Source organism: Cebus imitator, unplaced genomic scaffold, assembly GCF_001604975.1.
Source record: "Cebus imitator isolate Cc_AM_T3 unplaced genomic scaffold, Cebus_imitator-1.0 Scaffold199, whole genome shotgun sequence".
Lineage (NCBI taxonomy): Eukaryota > Metazoa > Chordata > Mammalia > Primates > Cebidae > Cebus > Cebus imitator.
Genome location: NW_016107514.1, coordinates 7,272,376 through 7,293,582, shown reverse-complemented (window position 1 = coordinate 7,293,582; position 21,207 = coordinate 7,272,376). Strand labels below are relative to the sequence as shown.

Below are 21,207 nucleotides of genomic sequence, written 5' to 3'. Positions count from 1 at the left end.
GTTAAGAAACATATCTCTGCTTAATTAAAATCTTTTAAAACAGAAGAATTTAGTGTAAAATACCATTTTCCAATGTGAATTCATTTTGAGTTTTAAAGATATCTAAGTGTTATGCCTTTTTTCAATAGAGAAAAAGGTAGTAATTTCAAGTATTAAAATTATATATTAATTATGAGCATATCTAACTTTGAATCTTTTAATGGCTCACCAATGTTTTGTGCTGTTTTTCATCGTAAGTCTAAAGAAAATTAGGGATTTCTTAATAAATTTTAGATTTTATTTTCCCATTGGTTAGAGTATTTCAAATAGAATATATACTTATTTCATGTTCTTTGTATCCTTTTTCCCTCCTCCCCTCTTTCCCATCTCTGAATTGGTATGAAAATCCTTTTATGCATAGAAAGACTACTCTCCCCATTTTTATTTCTAGATGTGTAGATTAATTAAAATTTCCCATTAAAATTACTATAGACATCTTATGGAGAAACATTGCATAGCAATTTTTATAAGTCAGAATTAATGGATATTTGACATCTATGCCCAAGCACATAATTACTGGGTTTGAATTAACATTCCCTAATTAACAGTTTGAATTATTTTCCAAATTTTTAGTTTTCTTGTGATACTAACTACTATCCTGCTCATAGGAAATGTGCTTTGTCTCTCCTATGTTATTATACTCTGTAAAAGACAGTATAATACTTCCATGTAATACAAAAATAACTTATGAATAACATTAATTTCTTGTCTCTTAACATTTACTCTATGTAAAAGTTAAGATGGTTCTCACTTTGTAAATAGTATTTTGCCACTAACACAATTGCTTGATATTTTTTCCTTTGCAATGTAGTATGCACCAGAGGATATAATCGAATATGACTATGAGTATGGGGAAGCAGAATATAAAGAGGCTGAAAGTGTAACAGAGGGACCCACTGTAACTGAGGAGACAATAGCACAGACGGAGGTAAAAACAAAGCAGTGCCTGTATATGTGGTGTCCTGCTGTTCATCATCCTGTGGTTCCTTATGTTGACTGTTCCTCAAACTCACCATAAAGCTTTCATTCATCTTATTCCTCGGAGCCAATAACTGTGATTTTTATTTGACAGTAGCCGTTTTGAAGAATGATACCCATTTGACTTTTGCTTAGCTTTCCTTTCATCTATGCTCTATATTTCCCTTCTCATTTATTTGTGTTTTCCATTCCATCTTTCACCACAATTTACAGAAAAAGAAATCCAATTTCAAAAAGAAGATGAGGACAGTGGCTAACTCAAAGGAAAAGTCCAAAAAGTTTACACCCCCCAAATCTGAAAAATTTTCATCCAAGAAGAAGAAAAGTTATCACGCATCAGCAAAAGCCAAACTAGGGGTAAAGGTAGCAAAGAAAAAGCAATCAAGATCTATCCTAGATAAGCTGGAAGATCTCTGATGATGAGTCATAGTCTTAACCCAACTAGATAAATACTCACTTGGTTAATACTATAACCCAATTAAATCATGATTCCCATACATTTGGGGTTACTGTACATGTTCGCTAATTCTCTTCTGAATTTACCATTAGGCAAATATCGTTGATGATTTTCAAGAATACAATTATGGAACATTGGAAAGTTACCAGACAGAAGCTCCTAGGCGTGTATCTGGGACAAATGAGGTAATACAAATAGGTAGTATTCAATCACATTCCCACTTTTTAAGTGTGTAATTTATTTTGATATACTTCACTCTGGAAGAATCTATAATTTCTCAAAACTCTGATGTTTTTATTCTTTTACTAAAGTAGGTGAAACAATAGCATTGGTTCACTATTAATAAAAGCAGTTCATCCAAATTCAATGTCAATTCAGGTTTTGCATGACTCTTTGCTTCATGCAGATGCTATATTGATCAAACTGAATTGGCTGCTATCATTTTCTTAATTGCTCCTAGAATTGAGCAAGCTTTTCAACATGTTGTGACTAAGGGTATTCACAACATGATTCTTCTGTGAGAAGAATCCTCTAAAGTGAAAATTGTATCATTAAAGGATACAATTAGAATTTTACTCCATCTGGTGAATAATCACGCATTTTTATGACAGCAAGCATTTTGAGAAAACATAGTCTTCGTGGACTTAAATCACTATTTACACTTTCAAACCTGTTAGGATGTGATATTAATTTTTACTAAACTAATATATCTTAATGTTTCCATTATTTTCTATGAAAATATTTAAGTGCATGTAGGTAAAAGTTAATCTTCCTGAATTTCATATTGCACATGCATTCTGATCATGGAGAATACAACATACAATTCAGTTTAACTTTGTTAAATATCTGGCATACATTTTGGCATAATTTTATCAGAAAATGACTATAAGAAATGCAATTTAGCTGTAAGAAAATGTATGTAACATATCTCTCAGGGAGACAAATAGACTCAGTAGTCTTTTGTATATAAACACAAAATTGAGAATAATAATTTAGAGTTAGAATGGATGTTAAGTTTCTTTTAGTTCAAATTAATAATTTTCAAAAGGTATTTTCACTCAAAATGTTTATTTTCCTAACCAAATTCATCTAAGCTTTTTAGTTCAGAGCTTTGATTATAGCAATATTCTCACCCTAGATGGTATGGCATCTCTGTAGACAGCATATACTCCTTATCTAATAATTCAAAAAATTATGGTTATTGGACATTCAATTTTGTGAAAAAGTACTAATTATTTAAACACATATTTTCATTCACATGATCGTGTAATACTATTATGTAATATTACTCTATCATCTAGATTTACTATGTAATAGAAAATTAGTTTTTTAAAAATGAAATTTACACATTGGCAAGATAAGTCTGGGCAATACAACAAGATCCTGTCTTTATAAATAAATAAATCAATGAATTAGCTGGGCATGGTGGTGCATGCCTGTCTCCCAGCTGCGCAGGATGATGAGGCAGGAGGATCATGTAAGCCCAGGAGTCCCAGGCTGCAGTGAGCTATGATTGTACCACTGGACTTCAGCCTGGGTGACAGAGTGAAACCTTATTTCAAAAATAAAAAGTAACAAGATAAATTATCTAATTAGAACCTCATCATGATCATAATAAAACCAAATATTCACATGATAAATAGTATTCAGGTTGATTCTACTAGTAAGGAGTTATGAGAAAAACATGGCATAAAATTTTATCTATGTCTTTGAGTATTTTTGACATAATTCTTACTTTTAAGTATTAAAATTTACTCCTTACTCTTGAGAATTGTACAGTGACATTTTATATTTTATTGTATTAAATGTTAATGGCTATCGTTTATTTTATTTGCTTTAAATAACTCCTTGGTGTAATACTACTTCCCTACAGATGAAATAATCTGCATAATAATTGCAATGATGCATCTCCATTTATATTGACATTGTTATATTATTATTTTATTTATTGGATGAGACTCAAATTTACATGCTTATAATTATAGCAAATGTATTTAATAATTATGTTCAGCAGGATTTAAAATTAGCCAAAGCTTTAACTCCATACATATTTTATTGTTCAAATCTTAAACTATGAAGTAAATATGAAATTGAGTAACATGTTTTTTCCAATGGAACAAGCAAATACACATGTTGACTTCATGTGAATATTTGCAGTTTATTGGGGAAAGTGCTTTGAAAGCAATATCTCTTTGTACATACCAATGTACAAATATATTTCTTTCAATGACACTGAAGGGCTACTTTCCAGGCATTTAGAGTTGCTTGAGTAGTAATAAAATCGCATCCCATCACATGCCGTCAAACGTACTTTAAATGCTTACCTTGCTTTACTAACAATAAACTTCATGTTCTCCAATTCCTTGCAATTTAAATTAATAGCCAAATCCAGTTGAAGAAATATTTACTGAAGAATATCTAACGGGAGAGGATTATGATTCCCAGAGGAAAAATTCTGAGGATACACTATATGAAAACAAAGAAATAGACGGCAGGGACTCTGATCTTCTGGTAGATGGAGATTTAGGCGAATACGATTTTTATGAGTATAAAGAATATGAAGATAAACCAACAAGCCCCCCTAATGAAGAATTTGGTCCAGGTGTACCAGCAAACACTGATATTACAGAAACAAGTGTAAGTTGATATTATGCTCTGTGTCATTGTATGTCTTATTTATGGGAAATGTTTATGTTCATGTCCATCTTAACGTCTTTTCAGGTTTAAAATGCAGGTTGAGTTTCTATGTAAATTATGAATGCTTATTACTACTAGGATGCCTTATTAGATTCTCTCACATGGGAATCTTCGGCAGTTGTATCTTTGGCCATGCTATTGGATTCTTTATTTGAAAGTAAAATCTTGAATAGAATTGCATCAGAAATTTGTCACTGATAAGATTAAAACATAGTTGTTATTATTCCATTTTGCAAGTCTAATTTCTGATTTTTAGACTATTTCATTAAATTTAATTTGGTGAGATTTCTTAATGCCTGGGAATAATAACCGACATCTATAGATGTCTTTAGTTCAATTGCATTTTAAAAGTATTAATGCTTATTATGCCTCTCTTTTAATTTTTGTACTGTTTAAGCCTTCAATAGGATTTTATATTTAAATATTTTAATAGGTTGTTTAGATTGCTAAATTCTCTTTTTAAAAATTGAAGTGGCTGAATGGGTGCAATGGCGGCTCACACCTATAATCCTAGCATTTTGGGAGGCTGAGGCAGGTGGATTGCCTGAACTTAGGAGTTTGAAACCAGTCTGGGCAACATGGTGAAACCCTGTCTCTACTAAAGATACAAAAAAATTGGCAGTTGTGGTGGTAGGCACCTGTAGGCCCAGCTACTCAGGAGGCTGAGGCAGGAGAATTGCTTGAACCCAGGAACTGGGGGTTGCAGCGAAGCACGGTCGTGCCATTACACTCCAGCCTGGGTGACAGGGCAAGACTCTGTGTCCTAAATAAATAAAAATTGAAATGGCCTTATTACAGACATTTAGGCTGTTTTGAATTTTTCATTCAACAGATCAATGGCCATGGTGCATATGGAGAGAAAGGACAGAAAGGAGAACCGGCAGTGGTTGAGCCTGTAAGTACCCCTGTGAATGCACTTTAAAGGTTGGTATAATTGCTTATGAGCCACCATTATGTTAAATTTTTATGTATGTTCATGTATTACCAATGATAATCTTGATGTCCAGATGTTTACAATTCACTACAAATAAGTAAGTTAGTAAGGTCTTATCTAGAAAGGAGTATTTTCATAAAACAAAACATTATAGAGCTGCAGAATTTCAGAATTTGAAAGTAGCTGAAATATGTCTTGTCTAATTCTCTCATTTTAAAACTAAGTAGCCTGTGATTTAAAGGATTTAAGTAATTTTCCTGAGGTTCCAAATGTTTGATTAATGAGATATAATAGGACTTTTAGCTTTCTTACTTTCCAATCCAATAATATTTTTCTCTAATCTCTATGACTTCACATTATTTGAAATATATTATATGTCATACATATTAATTTGTTACATATCCAAATTGTGTCACATTATAACATAAAAATTAATTTTTTACTTCCTTTTCATCTATGGAAGAATCTCTAATTCACTCCAAATTGTTTCTTTAAAATTTATATTAACATTATCATTGCTCATAATACTGACAAGAAACATATTCTTACCTGGAAGAAATTTTACTATTGGTTCCTGCTAATAAGCAACTTGGAAAAACTAATGTATTAGAACTGAGCGTAGAACAAAATGAACACCATTTCAGAAATTGGAAGGACATAAAAATTTCCAAAAAAAGAGAGAGAAATTATAAGGAATAAAACAATGCAGTTTTAAGGACCTTGTTGGGCATCTACTCATTACACCAAAATCATGCAACATGCTCACAAAAAACTTTAAAATTATATTTTTCAGACTGAATCAGTTCTTATAAAAATTTTTAACCCACTTTTAAAATGGCATTATAGCTTTTCAGCAGTCCAAAGCTGGAGTGGAATTAGAAACGTTTTAGAACTTAGTTCTTATCCTGAATAGCTCTTTATTCCTTTGCTTATAAAGAGCTTATCTCATATTTATCCATATTGCTTTTGCCTGGATATTTTTGTAACTTCCCTGAATTAAAGTGCTTATGCGTAATTTCCATTTATTCATTCACACAGCAAATATTTACTAAGAACTTGGTAGAATGTTTTGTTTGTTCCATTCTTGAGAGCACTTAGCATATTCTCCTTTGTAATATTATTCATCTAAATCTCTATTTCCACTCCACTTAATTCACACATTCTCTGACAACACAGCCTATATCTTCTACTCTTTTGAATTTCTTTCCTTCCCTGTGCAAAAATGTTTGTAATTAATTTAAATGGTAGAAATAGATAATTCACTATTTAATATGCAATGATATAGTGTTCTTTTATATTCATGTAATTTAGAGGTTGGGGATTACATTTCCATGGTAGAGATGTTCTCTTTTCTTATTATAGGGTATGCTTGTGGAAGGACCACCAGGGCCAGCAGGACCTGCAGTATGTAAATGTTTTAAGATTATTTTTGTCTTTTTAAAGTAATCATATATAAGATTTCTATTAATCACTGAATGAGAACACTTTAAACTAATTAGGATATTGAATTATAGAAAAATATTTGCTCAGAGGAGCTGGTGGCTTTGAACTACCTTCTGATTTGTCTATCCGAGTAATATTCTTTAAATTTTGTTTTAAATATTTTGATGCTTAGATATCTCTGCCTCTTCTAAACTCATTTTCATCTTTCTACTGAAATATATGAATGTAAAGAAAAGCCATACTTATTTTCATTGCAGAGGTATAATTATATCTCAGCAAATGGAATTGAGAATTCTAGGTAGACTGTAGCTGTCTTATCTGTACCTCTGTGTGAAGTAATTATCAGATTACTTTGTGGTTTCCTGTTAAGTCTGATGTTACTCAGTGTGTTTATTCTCAAGTGATTGTACTGATCAGACCTTGTAATAAATCCTCTTTTGTGGAATTAATTAAATTCTTGTCATCTGAAATAATATATGATATTGATGCATTTAAATGCTTTTACCTATTTAAATAATTTCACCCATAAAAAAATATAAATGCCTCTAACCTGAGGGATTTCTACATTTTTAATTTGGCTATCATATTTTTGAGATCTAATTTTATGAGTGTTCCAATACTTCAGTTAGAACTGGGACCAAATACTTTACATTGGCATATTCTCCTTTCCTGTTTTTCCTTGGAATATTTGCCTCTGCCTTTAGAGCAGCTGAGCTAGCTACAGATTGGTTTCTTTATATTGTCTTTTCATAGGAAGATAAGTAGGACAACTGTTTAGAAGACTAGTGTAAATTTATAAAATATAAATGAACTCTTTGATAGGTCTTGGGTGAATTTGTCTGAATATTAATGAGATTAGGAATCTGATTCATATTTGATGTGTTTCTGTATAGGGTATTATGGGTCCTCCAGGTCTACAAGGCCCCACTGGACCCCCTGGTGACCCTGGTGATAGGGTAAGTGAACGGACATCACATCTCATTACAAATGCATGTCATGCAGACTAAAATAATTAAAATATATTCTACAAGTTTAACATGTTATTCTTCCTGTGTGTGGGGGGGTAAAGGCAGCATGAATTCAGTGCTGCACAGCATTTTAGTTAGCTTTTTAAATATTATTTTTAAGTGAGGTTAAAAATTGTGCATTTATCTATGACATAATTAATAAGCAAACTTTTATTTTCAGCCAATATTTATATTGATATGACCTCATCACATTAGGGGTTCTGGTCTCCAAATTTGAATTCCAGCATATTTTCCAGGTATTCCCATTCATATTTAGTTGTATGCTGACAGAATGAATTAATAAAACTAAGTTCTACTTTGAAGATCAAGCCCTGGGTTACATGATGAAATAACTTCATTTGTATTAAGTCTTTCCAAACTTTTCATTAAAATCCCATTCCCTTTTTTCCCCTACATCCTTGAGTAGTCAATAACTTTGTACTTTTTTTTCTTTTGTTCTTTAAAAGTGGAGTATCAGAGCTGAGCACGGTGGCTCATGCCTGTAATCCCAGAACTTTGGGAGGTGGAGGCGGGTGGATCACGAGGTCAGGAGTTAAAGACTAGCCTGGCCAAGATGGTGAAACCCTGTCTCTACTAAAAACTTCAAAAATTATCTGGGCAAGGTGGCAGGCGCCTGTAATCCCAGCTATTTGGGAGGCTGAGGCAGGAGAATTGCTGAGCCTGGGAGGCAGAGATTGCAGTGAGCCGAGATTGCGCCACTGAAGTCCAGCTCTGGGCGACGGAGGGAGATTCCATCTCAAAAAAAAAAAAAAAAAAAAAAAAAAAAAAAAAAAAGAAGATAGGAGATGCAAATAACATACTTTTTATGTAATTACAATTCAAAGAATGTAAAAACTTTTTAATTTAAATTTAAGGGAGGAAGATTTTTAAATATTTCAGAAATTCTGGCCTGAGTAAAAGCTATTTAAGGTCAGAGGACATAAAAAGTGTATTACGCAAACATTATGTAATTTTTTATTTAAAATAATGTTCTTAATATTAGTTCTCATATACTCTGCTTACTTAATTTGATATACCCAGTTTCTTGGAGACATTTATTGGTAATAGTCATTTTAGTTAATACTTTTAAATCGCACCATATTTTCATAAGACCTTTTTGGATTCTATAATTTACTGACCTTAAAACTCTGTATCAGGTGATAAATTCATCTCTTTACAATGTGCCTTATGAATACAGATATATAAATGATCTAAAAATGTAGGAAATATTTTATGAATGGGAAATTATACTATTCAAGCTAGATTTGTTAGGATTAAAAAATATTTTTATAGAAACCATTATTTGAACTTACTTTAACAGTTCTTTAAAGTCTGTACAGAATCTATTGAAATAATATTCTAAATAAAATATAATTTTGCCAATCTAGAATCAATATTAACTATTTTCTAAGAGTTAACTTTTTATAAGAAATTCACATTTGAAAAGTGCTGCTGCAGTTTTTTTTATGTTGAATGAGTGTTCTGAGTTATAATTCTGTATCTAGTTATTTATTAATTTTTGAATTTACTTCCTTACCTGCCAAGTATGACTTGGCTACATAAAAATGTCTCGTTATATTTGAAGTTTATGGACATATACCTTGTATCTATGAGTCACTTACTTATGAACAGATGCATATATTATATATTTAATATTTTCTATAATCACATCCATATGTTGGATTTCTGATCACCATAGTCACATCTAAACTTCTAAATGTACATGTCTGTGTGCATGCACATATACAGACACTGAGTATACTTCATCAGTAAATGTTTAAAATAAATTAGTGATTATCTATGATTAACATTAACATGCTAAGATTAGTGATTGTCTATGTTAGAAAAGTATCTCTTCTGAAGATAGTATTATCTATTATCTACTAAAATATAGTATGTAATTAAGTATTTTACCGAATAAATACTATTTATGTATCTGTTAAATAATACTGAAATATACCTTAAGCTTATTAAATTTAAATAAAACTTTTATTATTTACTTAAATCTGTTTTTATCTAACTATAAGAACCAGGATTGTACTACTTGTTTTTCTCTCATTAATTTCCCTTAAGATATATGTGAACTCTTCATCTTACACAGTTATTAGGCTGCAAACAACTTTGAGCAAAATTTATTTCTTGGATTATATATTAATAATCAAACATTTATTAAAATGATCTAAAACTAGTACAAGAGAATACAATGCTGTCTAGGAATACTTACTAAAAACAGATTAAGTAAGGTGGAAAGCATAGATGCAAATTAGATAAAGTAGACATAAGTTATTCTAGTTCTAGTAAATATTATTATTTTAATATTTATTTATTTTGATTATTTCATTTATTTTCCTAGGGGCCCCCAGGACGTCCTGGCTTACCAGGGGCTGATGGTCTACCTGGTCCCCCTGGTACTATGTTGATGTTACCGGTATGTTTTTTTTTATGTTATAGAAATGACTTTATATCTTTTCATCTGTTTCCGAAGATTATTGTTGAACCATATTGAAGAGCAATCAACTAAAAACCGTTGTATGAGGTAGAAATACTTAATATTAAGCAGAATTTGGAAATTCAGGAAATTTTACAAAATAAATGCTGATAAGTATCAATCTCTGCATTAAAACTAAGAGTTCATCATTTGATTACACTCTTAGCAACAGAGTTTTAAAATAATATTTCCAATTACGGTTTATCCTGAGTCACATTATTCAGCTGTTTTTCATATGCTATTTAACATATCATTAATATACTAATTACCATCTATTATCTATATAGTTATAGATAGTATGTATATATTTGTAGTGTTACTCATTGTTCAAAAATTATTTGCTTTACTGGAAGATTCCTTTGTAAAATTTTTGTTGCTCTGGTGTTTTGGGAAAAAAATTGTATTTTATTTATCAATTTCAATGTAATTAACAAAGTTTCAAGAAATAATTACTTAGAGGTAAAAATTGAGTCATATACTGCATTTTAGTTAAAATGGAGCAAACTTTATAGAGGAATATTAGAGAAGATCTGTTTTATAACATAAGTACTTAAGAATGGATGAACAAAATAAATAAATCACAAGGAAAATTTCCCGTGTATTAATGGATAGTCCAAAAATTTTGACAAACTAAATAGAGATTGAGCTATAACCATCACTGAACTTAGTATATTCAGAATTTTTGTGCTGATAAAAAAAGTCACAACGGTTTATTCCAGAGGTATAGAAATTATGGCATTTAAAATTGAATAAGATTTTCTAGTTTCTTCTTCTACAAATGGTAACATGTCTTGGAAAGACCTTCCATAAGAAATAGAAGGAGAGTAAAAAATACAAAACAAACTAGGGCTCATGATTCATTATGGAGTTACCTGTAATTTTGTAAAATACCACCATTTTAATAAGTGGGTTTATCTAATGATTAAAGCACATAATTGAACATATTTGACAAAGCTAATTCTTAATGTTATCCCTTCTAAGTTCCGTTATGGTGGTGATGGTTCCAAAGGACCAACCATCTCTGCTCAGGAAGCTCAGGCTCAAGCTATTCTTCAGCAAGCTCGGGTAAGAAAGGATAAACATGCATTCTCACAAGATGATTGACTGTGTGTCAAGAATATATTTTTGTACATATGGAAGATGGTACTATTATTTATAGAATATTTACTTCTGAATAGTATATTGAACTTAGTTGGAAAATGCTAAAAATTATATTTATCTAGCAGTGATGTTTATTAATTGAAAATTATAGTTAGTTAACTGACCTATGTACTATTGCCATTCTATAATTCTGGCTGTCTCCCACCATAACACACAAGATTTCTATTTATTTTTCCAAAGAGTATTGATGTATTTACACCTAGTACACCTTATCTTTTGCATCCAATTTTACTCTGCTAACAAATAAGTCAATGATTGGTTACAATTAAGAGAATAAAATTTGAAATACATTTGTTCTGAATTTTCTGGATTACTTATGATATCATGGATAACACAGAAAATTAAATTTCTTGGATATCATATATAAGAAAGAAACCTCCCACATCTCTTACAAACCCTAATCTTTGTAGTCCGTAATATTTTTTAAATTTCAGTTTACGAATTCTTTTTTTAGTTTTAAGCTTCCACTATATGTAGACTTATAAAATATAGAATTACATTTATGTTTTTTAATTAATTTCATTGAAATTATAATATACATAAGAAAATCAAAAGACCAGGAAGGAATTTGAATTCATATAATATTTGTATTTATAGTATTGGTTTTCTTTTTAAGGAACAAGGAAATAAATGACTTATGGTTGGTATTGATATAGTTACCTACTTCCTAAGCAATATAAATCACTTCTGTGATAAAATTTTTATTCATCATGATGAATTTATGCATGTGTAAAAATATATGAAAACATGAGTGAAAATTGTAATTCAGCCTCAATGTTTATGTATTTCTTAAATCTATTAATCTGAAAATATATCATTATTTGGCTGCATCATGTTTAAAGATAATGAAAATTTAAATATTTGTTTGTTTGACCTTGGCATAGTGCAAATCTAAAATCATTTAAAATAATTTACTAAACATTTCTACAACTTACAAAATATACTATTTTGAACAATTTTAAGGTAATTATTTGAACTTAAATATTTTATGAGGTCATTGAATTCCTCATTTTATTAGTCCTCTTAACCTACTTGAAAAATAGGTAGCAAGCATTGTAATTGAATTTTTCAGATATTTAATCTCAAGGATTGAGAAGTATATTGTCAAAAATCTCATGGTGAGTCAGTAGTGACTTTGGAGATCCTACTGTTTTCATCTCGTGCACTTTTCTAATATGATTTTGCATTTATTTCTGTTGCGGTATTATTTTTGATACCTTTGTGATAAATCTAAGTGTTCATCTACTGAGCTCTCTAATATTCAAAAGTAGCACACAATACTAATTTAACATCTATCAAATTTTTATATTTTGTGCTGTATGTGTTCCAGCTTTTCAAGTATGCTAATTTCACATTTCTAATATTCAGTGTAACAATAGTGCATGTAATCAGTTTATTATGTCTATGATTATATAAAATAAAATATTCTTCTCTATAGCATTATAGCTGAGATTTGTTAACAGGCACATATTATCATAACACTTCCTGGCCAGTTTTGTTTTATGCTGTTTGGCTTTATCATAATTTTTCCTAAAATATTGCCAAAAGATTTTTATCTAAAGCCTCCCAAATTGTGCCCACACATTTAAGAGAAAAAGGCTATGCAATATTCTTGAGTAACTTGAGAATAGTACATTATCAGATATTAGATTCGTTGTTCTAAAATCCAGTTTAACTTTTATTTTTGATTAAATCACAGCAATATATGTTACATGACTTCGTATTAAACAGTTTTTTAAAAATGTCTGATATTTACCTCTTTGTCATTGTAGAAACTTGCCGTTCTTCAGTAACCTGACACTCTAGCATGTAGCTATTAAATCTGTGTTGATCATGTGTTACTTAAGGGTAGCTTGTGTGAATTCATGTTGTATTTTAATGTGCACTTCCAGGAGAATGTTACTGAATTTGATACATTTTGCTTTCTAGATTGCTCTGAGAGGCCCACCTGGCCCAATGGGTCTAACTGGAAGACCAGGTCCTGTGGTAGGTTACCCCAACAAAGATAATATATGTTAAATTATTCAAATTAGCAGTTCCCTGTGCAGCTTCTCCCAGGGATTGTGATTATCTCTGGTTGGTGACAATGTGTATGTTTTCATGCTTGCTGTTGTCTCCATTAAAAAAAAAAAAGTCCTTCTTGATTCAGTTTTTACATTTTGATGAAGCGGTCTCAGTAACAAATTCTTAAATTGAATAAATAAAAAATGTAATTGAGTCATATCCGACTATTAATTTCTTAAACTATAAGTATCATTCATTTGCCTAATATTCAGTTTCCAAAATGCAATTTTACATTAAATCCTTGAGACATAATATTTTGTTAAACAAAATTTTTGTTTAAAAAGAAAAATATGTTAAAAGCCAATGAAAATTATGACATACTCTTAGGGACAAGCAAGATACTTTCTTAAACTGCAGGTTGCCTCTGTATTCCACAAGGTGCTTCAGGTATTAGAGAGAGTACTTTCTCTTGTAGAGACTCTTGGAAATAATAATTGTTTTTTTTTTTCACAAGCATGATAACAAACTAAGGTATTTCAAATATTTTTGTCTAAAAAATCTTCAAAGACAGTAGAATATGCTAATGTTAAGCTGTGTAGCAGTTCACATGAAACACAATGATAATATTCAAACTATTTGTTTTTTCCCAGAGGAAAAAAACAGGATTCAAACCAGGATTCTCATTAATTTTAGAATAAATGAATAAATAATTTATATTTTAAATATTTGTTTTTTAGTATAAATTTTTTCTACTATGCTTTCATATGCTCTCATAGACTTTCAAAAATCAATCTGTTTATGGAATGTATTACTCTGAAAGTGGAAATCTTATCTGTATTGTACATAGTAGACATTGATAGCAAAACTATTGTATTCAAATTTGAATCAAGTAAGTCGTCTTCTAACTATTCTGTTTTAATGATCATATTAGAGTGATACTTTTTCTTCATGTATTTTATTAAATGTTTTGTTATGTAGATTTCCTTATGTTTATATTTATCATAATTCAGTCATGAAATTTCATAAGTATTTTGCAGGAATACACATTCAATTATATAAACTCATATGAAACCTATATTTTGATAATATGTTTCATATAATTTAAATTATATAAATTAACACATTATAAAATGTTTAACATGTATTTTATCATGCTTTGCTTTTCCAAAATACGGTAATATGGCAGATTCTATATCAGTTAACAAATTAAATAGAGTTAATTTTTAAATTATTTATTAATGATTCAAATTTACATAACAGGAAAGTAAGTAGTATATTAGTGTGTTATAAAATTTGGGATCAAAAGAATAAACCTAGGTATTTTATTAAAAATAAAAATTCCTAGTGCTCTGAACTTGAGACTCTGATATTGTAGATCCAGGACCGGAACCTGTGACTGTAATTTTAATAGGTGCAACTGGTTGATTCCTATGGCCAAACATGTTTGAGAAACACTGCCATAGATGATTTAATTTACAGATATCAGTCCTAGGGTACCTAAACTTTTATCCAAAGGAACTTCATTACTTACCTTGACAAACACAAGGAAATGGATCTGTGGAGGCTAACGGCAGCAATGAGCAGAAGCAGGGAGGTGCATTGCATTAGAGGTTCTTGTTTTCATTAATCAACCATTAAGAGCCAGCCAATTTTCCACAGGCTGTGGGCAAAAAGAAAACACTGATAACCATATATACATTCTCAATGTTATAGCCAATATTAATTAATTTTATCTACTTATCTCTTTGTTATAAAAGTTTTAGCTTCCTTAATTATTGAAGGTAGGTATTGAGAGAAAAAAATCATATTGTTTCTTTTTACCATTTACTCTATTAAACATTGTTTCAAAACAAGCAAATCTGATGTTTGCATCAAAACATTAAATTATTAGTCTTCCAAATATATCTTAATCCTGTAGCCTAAAAAAGTGTTTACTAGATTGAGGTTTATAAAAGAAAGTCTACATCAATATTTTGACATCTGCACATTTTTCCCATGAAAAATTATTTTAACCAATTGTGTATATCCAATTATCTTTATACCCAAAGGGAGGACTGTATTATCAAACATGCAGGAAATGGAGCAAATGTGTTTTTTTCCCCACTCTTTTATTGTCAATGACTGTGTGACATTTTTTAGAATAAGTGTTTGGGCAAAGTACTTATAATTTGTTGAGTAGGTAGTGCTTATATAGAGAGAATATAATACAGTCAATTAGTTAAAATAGGCTGTTCTATAATTGCATTCAATTCTGTGATTAATAATCTGATTTAATGAAAATCATTATTCTTTTAATTTTGAAGATTAGAAAATTCATGTTACTTGACTTTTTGTATTTCATGAGCATTATATTAATACTTCTTTTACTTTGGAGTCACCAGGAGACTATAGATGGCTAACATTTACAGATTTAGCTAATTTTAATCTTTGTCATACTTTATATGATGCAGTATTTAATGGAATGTGTACAGATTTAAATAAATTAGGAACTTTTAAAACACACAGTGTTTCAGCATGAAGTAAGTGTAATCACCATGTTTATTTTTAACGTTTGAAAGTTTTTTGGGAATATAAGTAGCCGAGTATTTAATTTTAAAATTCACAACTTTTTTATAAAACAATTGTATTGCTTGTTTATTTATTTTAGTTTATGGAACCAGGTTATTGTTGTGCCTTTTTATTTTTTTTATTATTTTTTATTTTTTGAGATGTAGTTTCATTCTTGTCACCCAGGCTGGAATGCAGTGACGTGATCAGGGCTCACTGCAAGCTCTGCCTCCCTATTTCAAGGGATTCTTTTGCCTCAGCCTCCTGAGTAGCTGAGATTACAAGCGCCCACCACCACACCTGGCTAATTTTTGTATTTTTAGTAGAGACAGGGTTTCACCGTGTTGGCCAGGCTGGTCTCGAACTCCTGACCTCAGGTGATCTGCTAGCCTTGGCTTCCCAAAGCACAGGGATCACAGGTGTGAGCCACCGCGCCCAGCCACTTTAATTATGTAAATGCATTTAAGAGATATTTGTTATGCAGACTTATTCTCATAGGAGAAAAGAAGCCAACCTTGTAAAAATGCCTTACCACTATGTTAGGACAATTATAATAGTATCAACAGCATCTGGTTCATGCCATTTTATTCTTACACAATTCAGAGTATAAGATATATCAGAATATAAAAGCAGTAACACTTTGTCAAGTCCTTACAGTATAAATGGATTGAATATCTACCTGATTTGGTAATAACGTGTTACTCTACTACTACTTCACAGTGTAGTGATAAATAACGCCTTGTGTATCATCATATGTGTTCTAGTAGTACACACACAAAGGCAATTTCTATGTGATTTCATGAGGTTAGCTTCTGCGTAGTTACACATAAAATATAGACGTTTATTGCTCACATATTGGAATGTAATCAATATCTTGAGAAGAGATGTACTTCAATGCAACTATGTGAAAATTTTACTGTGTATTTAATAAGATAATGCTAATATGATTAAATATATCTTGAATAGTGTTTAATTATTTCAGGTGCAATTGGCAGGAAAAAAGTAGTTATGGAATTGCTAAATTAAATGATATATCCTCACTTTCTGTCTATAGGGGGGACCTGGTTCAGCTGGGGCCAAAGGTGAGAGTGGCGATCCAGGTCCTCAGGTATAAAATAATAATTTGTCCTTTTTCTCTTGACTGGCTTCTTTGATACAGCATATTTCCTTTGAGCATACATTATAGTTCATTCTTTTTGTTCCTGAGTACTAGTCTATTGACGTATGACAGTTTATTTTGAAATATGAAAAAAAATTCAGAGAAAACAGATTAAGATACTTGGGTGATTCAGGGTATAGTAGCCTTCTCTTTTATGTTTGGTTAATTTTGCCATTAAAAGGATGGAAAATATTCGCGGCTTAACTGGGAATTGCATAAAAATACTAAAATTACACTATATGAAAATGTTGGGAGTTTATTCTTTCCCCAAATTTGTGAACTTTTTGATCAACATTTTCTTTTTATGAAATAGATGAATCTGAAAACATATTGGAGTAGTTGTTTTGGATTTTAGTTTTCCTTGACTCCTATCCCAAAGGAGAAATATGTTATCAAAGGAAGGATTTTTTTCATTAAAAGCTAAAAAATATTTGTACTGTTATTGTTGCCTCTGCTTTCGAACTGGAGTTCAGGGTAGTCTTCTCATTACAGTATTTATTACAGTATTTTTTATAAAATTACATAATCTTTACCTCTAGACAACTAGACAATCTTTTTTTTTTTTTTTTTTTTATGACAGAGTGTCACTCTTCTCTTTTGCCCAGGCTGGAGTGTGTGCAGTGGAGTGAGCTGGTTCAAGGGATCCTCCTAGTTCAGCCTTCTGAGTAGCTGGGAGTACAGGCATGCACCACTATGCCTGGCAAATTTTTTGTATTTTTGGTAGAGTTGGGGTTTCACCATGTTGCCTAAACTGGTCTTGAACTTCTGAGCTCAAGTGATCTGCCCTCCTGGGCCTCCCAAAGTGCTGTTTTATAGTAATGAGCCACCATGCCTGGCCTCTAGACAATCTTAATTTTATATATCTAGAATGAACATTTCACAGTGATTTTCAAATGTGGGTTTCACTTTTTTCTACCATATTTATTATATGTATAGTGTTTCAATTAACTAAAAAGGGTAGGTAGTTAGTTAAAAATTAAGGCCTATGTAATATTTAAAGTGGAACTACATTTGACCTATTATTAGCTGAATAATTTTTTTTAAAACATGCATAACGATCCTCACATAAGGTATATATTGACACATTGTGGTGTACTGCTATGAAGACAAAGATAATGAGAAGTTTAAACCTTTAATCTTCCATAGGAGGGCGCCAGTCAATAATCTGCTTCAGGGATTGCCATATTGTCCTCAAGAATTTTATAGCTGACTAAAAGAAATATGTACCAGGCACTGTGCTAAATTGCAGGAGTATAGTGGGGAAAAATAGATTAGTTAAAGACCTTAGCAGTTCACAATCTAAATGGGAGATTCAAACATGAGAAAAGACAATTACAATCCAAGACTATAAGTGCAATGAAAGAAGAACTATCTAGTAAAGAGCATCCAAAAAATGAGAGAGAGGTGAAAGAAAGGGGATTGAAAAGAAAAGAGAAATGGATGGATGGTTAAGAATCTGTTCCATCCAGGGAAATGTCAAACCACAAGGTTTTGGAAATAAAATGTGTAATCAGGAATATTTTTTAAGTTTAAAATATCTCATTATATTTCTTTTATTTAAATGTAACCTCATGTCTACCTATAAAGTTAATAAGTGATACAATCTTTTTTGTAAGAAGACATTTAGAAAAAAATAGGTATTTATTTTATGTAACCTGTTTTGTCTTCTGCTTTATCTGAACTTCCACATAGAAATAATTAAGGTAAAGCTAAGAGAATATCAGTTTCTGAAACCATCTCTCTTGGTGTTATGGAGTTATTGACCAATAATTCTATAATATGGTTTAATTATGATGTTTTGATATAGGGCCCTCGAGGTGTCCAGGGTCCCCCAGGTCCAACAGGAAAACCTGGAAAAAGGGTATGACTTATTTTCTTTGTGTATTTTGAAGACATCAGCGATGATGATTAGTGTTTAAATTTATTTATTTATTTTACATACTTGCTGGTAATAAGAGTCCCTTTTGTTTAATCATGTTGTTGGCATTATCAGGGTCGTCCAGGTGCAGATGGAGGAAGAGGAATGCCAGGAGAACCTGGGGCAAAGGTCAGGAGCTCACATATTTTTATATTCAGATCCTGTGTGTCAGTTCACCCTGGAAAATTTCATATTTAAAAATCAAATTTCTGAATATGAAAGAACATTTTACGTTTAAATTTTAGTATACATCTAGACTGGAATTATGATGATGATGATGGTGATGGTGATGATGATGGTTTTACAGGGAGATCGAGGGTTTGATGGACTTCCAGGTCTTCCAGGTGACAAAGGTCACAGGGTAAGATACATCTATTTCTTTTTTTTCAGGGAATTTTATAAAATATTTTAGAATTGACGACAATTTAGAAAATCAGAAAAAGAAGAAAAATTAATTTAAACATTTGTGAATCCATTGAATAAATTATTACATCTAATAGATACTAGGAAGAAAATAAGTAAAATTACACATGTGGCATTCTTTGTGGTAAGTTCTTTGAATATTTTTAGACATTATAATATTACTTGTATGTAAACATAAATAGAATATATACATTTATGTGAAAAATATCACATTAACATAAAAGCAAAGTGGACATTTAATTTCACCTCTAATTTTTTTTGTCTATGGAAATATACTCAAAAGAAGATATCTGTAGGTAGTTTGTCATTAATACAGTGATATACTAGGCACTATATTATTTTTTAGTGATGTTAAAAGCTTTCAATACAATGCAAGAACTTGTAATTTATGAAGGCTAAAGAAATCATAATCCTGAAGAGTAATCTAGTAGATATTTTTAATAGGAAATTATTTAGACAATCTCTCAGAAAAAGATCAGCTGTAGACCTTTCTTTTCCTGTATAAGAATGAGGATAGGACAGGCTTTAAGTAAGTTGGAGAAGAAAAAGCATATTATGTTAGGATCAATATATAATTTTATCCACTTAAAAAAAATACCAAATTTCTTTAGTCCCATGAGTTATGATGATTTAATGTAAATTACTTAGAAGCAGAAAATATTTAAGTAAAAATCACCAAAGTATATCTATATTTAATACAATCTTCAGCAAAATGTTCCTAAATAATTTAACTCATATTAATTAAATGTCTGAAAACTATTTTAGATACTTATTTTACATAAACCTTTTGCATTGAAAATTGAGAGGAAAATATTATTACATTCTAATTATAAAATATTATTAACATAGTAACATAGAAAGCCAGTTAAAATTGTTAAATTATAATTTATCTACAAAATGTTTGAGGACAGTAAATAAACTGTATGTTTTTCCTGCCAAATGTCCTGTTTTATTTGGTTAGGATAGCTACCTCATAGACTTGTAAACATTCTACTTATTTCCATATGCTAATCATATTTATGTTGACTTAACAGGGTGAACGAGGTCCCCAAGGTCCTCCAGGTCCTCCGGGTGATGATGGAATGAGGGTATATTAATATTTCTTCTCATTTCTTTAAGAAATATTTAAAATTAAAACATAATAAAACAAAATCACGTTGAAATGATACATCGTCTAACTGTTATATACTCTCATTAATTTTGTCAATTACAGGGAGAAGATGGAGAAATTGGACCAAGAGGTCTTCCAGGTGAAGCTGTAAGCAACTTACTTTTTTATTCTTAAACAATATTTCTATTTTATGACTAGTGACTGGTGTTATACATATAAAAGCAATGATAAATTCAGGTAAATACTGTAGTCTTAGCTAAGCTAACCAGTTAATTGTCATACAAAAACAATTAAAAAGCATATATAGAGCTCTTTTTTTGTGACAGAGAAAATCTTAGACAATTGAGGGAAAAGTCTGTGGAATGTAGCATCTTTCCAGCCAAAAAAGTTAACTTAACTAGTTTTTGTAGCTGTTTCATTGTTTTTTTTTAATTCTGTCATCCATAATTCCAAAATTTATTTATGTACTGAGAAGAAATGAATCCTATTACCAGAAGAAAAAAAATAATATGTCACTTAGAATATACCAGGCATAAAGATTATATCACTTTTCTCCACCAAATATTCCAAATGAGGAAACTGATCTGGAAAACTTAACACAAAGCTAGCTAACAAAATAACTAAACTAGAAACAGGCCTCCTAATTTTGCTTTAAATTGCCACATTCTACCTTGTGCCACATTTTAGACCCTTGACAAGTAAGTTCAAGTAAGTGGGAGAGAATTTAGATTTTGTTGACTTCTCTAAAGAAGAAAAAGAAGGTGAGCAGGTATAGGAAGAGGAAAAAGAAGAAATCAAGTATAAATAATAATAATTTAAGAAACCTCTCAAAAATGGCTTC

The 21,207-nt window shown here is 30.7% G+C and overlaps 1 protein-coding gene across 3 annotated transcripts in view; it reads left to right on the top strand.

Moving 5' to 3' along the window:
- Positions 1 to 21,207, top strand: part of COL11A1 (collagen type XI alpha 1 chain) — a 213,219-nt gene that overhangs the window by 69,479 nt on the left and 122,533 nt on the right. Inside the window, exons 6-20 of one of the 3 annotated variants that reach the window (XM_017547609.2) lie at positions 1,231 to 1,380; positions 1,567 to 1,659; positions 3,857 to 4,111; positions 5,004 to 5,066; positions 6,468 to 6,509; positions 7,442 to 7,504; positions 9,909 to 9,983; positions 11,025 to 11,108; positions 13,134 to 13,190; positions 16,810 to 16,863; positions 18,722 to 18,775; positions 18,908 to 18,961; positions 19,140 to 19,193; positions 20,290 to 20,343; positions 20,469 to 20,513. In XM_017547609.2, the coding sequence (XP_017403098.1) occupies positions 1,231 to 1,380; positions 1,567 to 1,659; positions 3,857 to 4,111; positions 5,004 to 5,066; positions 6,468 to 6,509; positions 7,442 to 7,504; positions 9,909 to 9,983; positions 11,025 to 11,108; positions 13,134 to 13,190; positions 16,810 to 16,863; positions 18,722 to 18,775; positions 18,908 to 18,961; positions 19,140 to 19,193; positions 20,290 to 20,343; positions 20,469 to 20,513 (1,197 nt within the window). Of the gene's footprint in view, positions 1 to 850; positions 968 to 1,230; positions 1,381 to 1,566; positions 1,660 to 3,856; positions 4,112 to 5,003; positions 5,067 to 6,467; positions 6,510 to 7,441; positions 7,505 to 9,908; positions 9,984 to 11,024; positions 11,109 to 13,133; positions 13,191 to 16,809; positions 16,864 to 18,721; positions 18,776 to 18,907; positions 18,962 to 19,139; positions 19,194 to 20,289; positions 20,344 to 20,468; positions 20,514 to 21,207 lie in introns of all 3 variants that reach the window. The other 2 variants (XM_017547607.2, XM_037745410.1) reach the window with 2 other exon arrangements.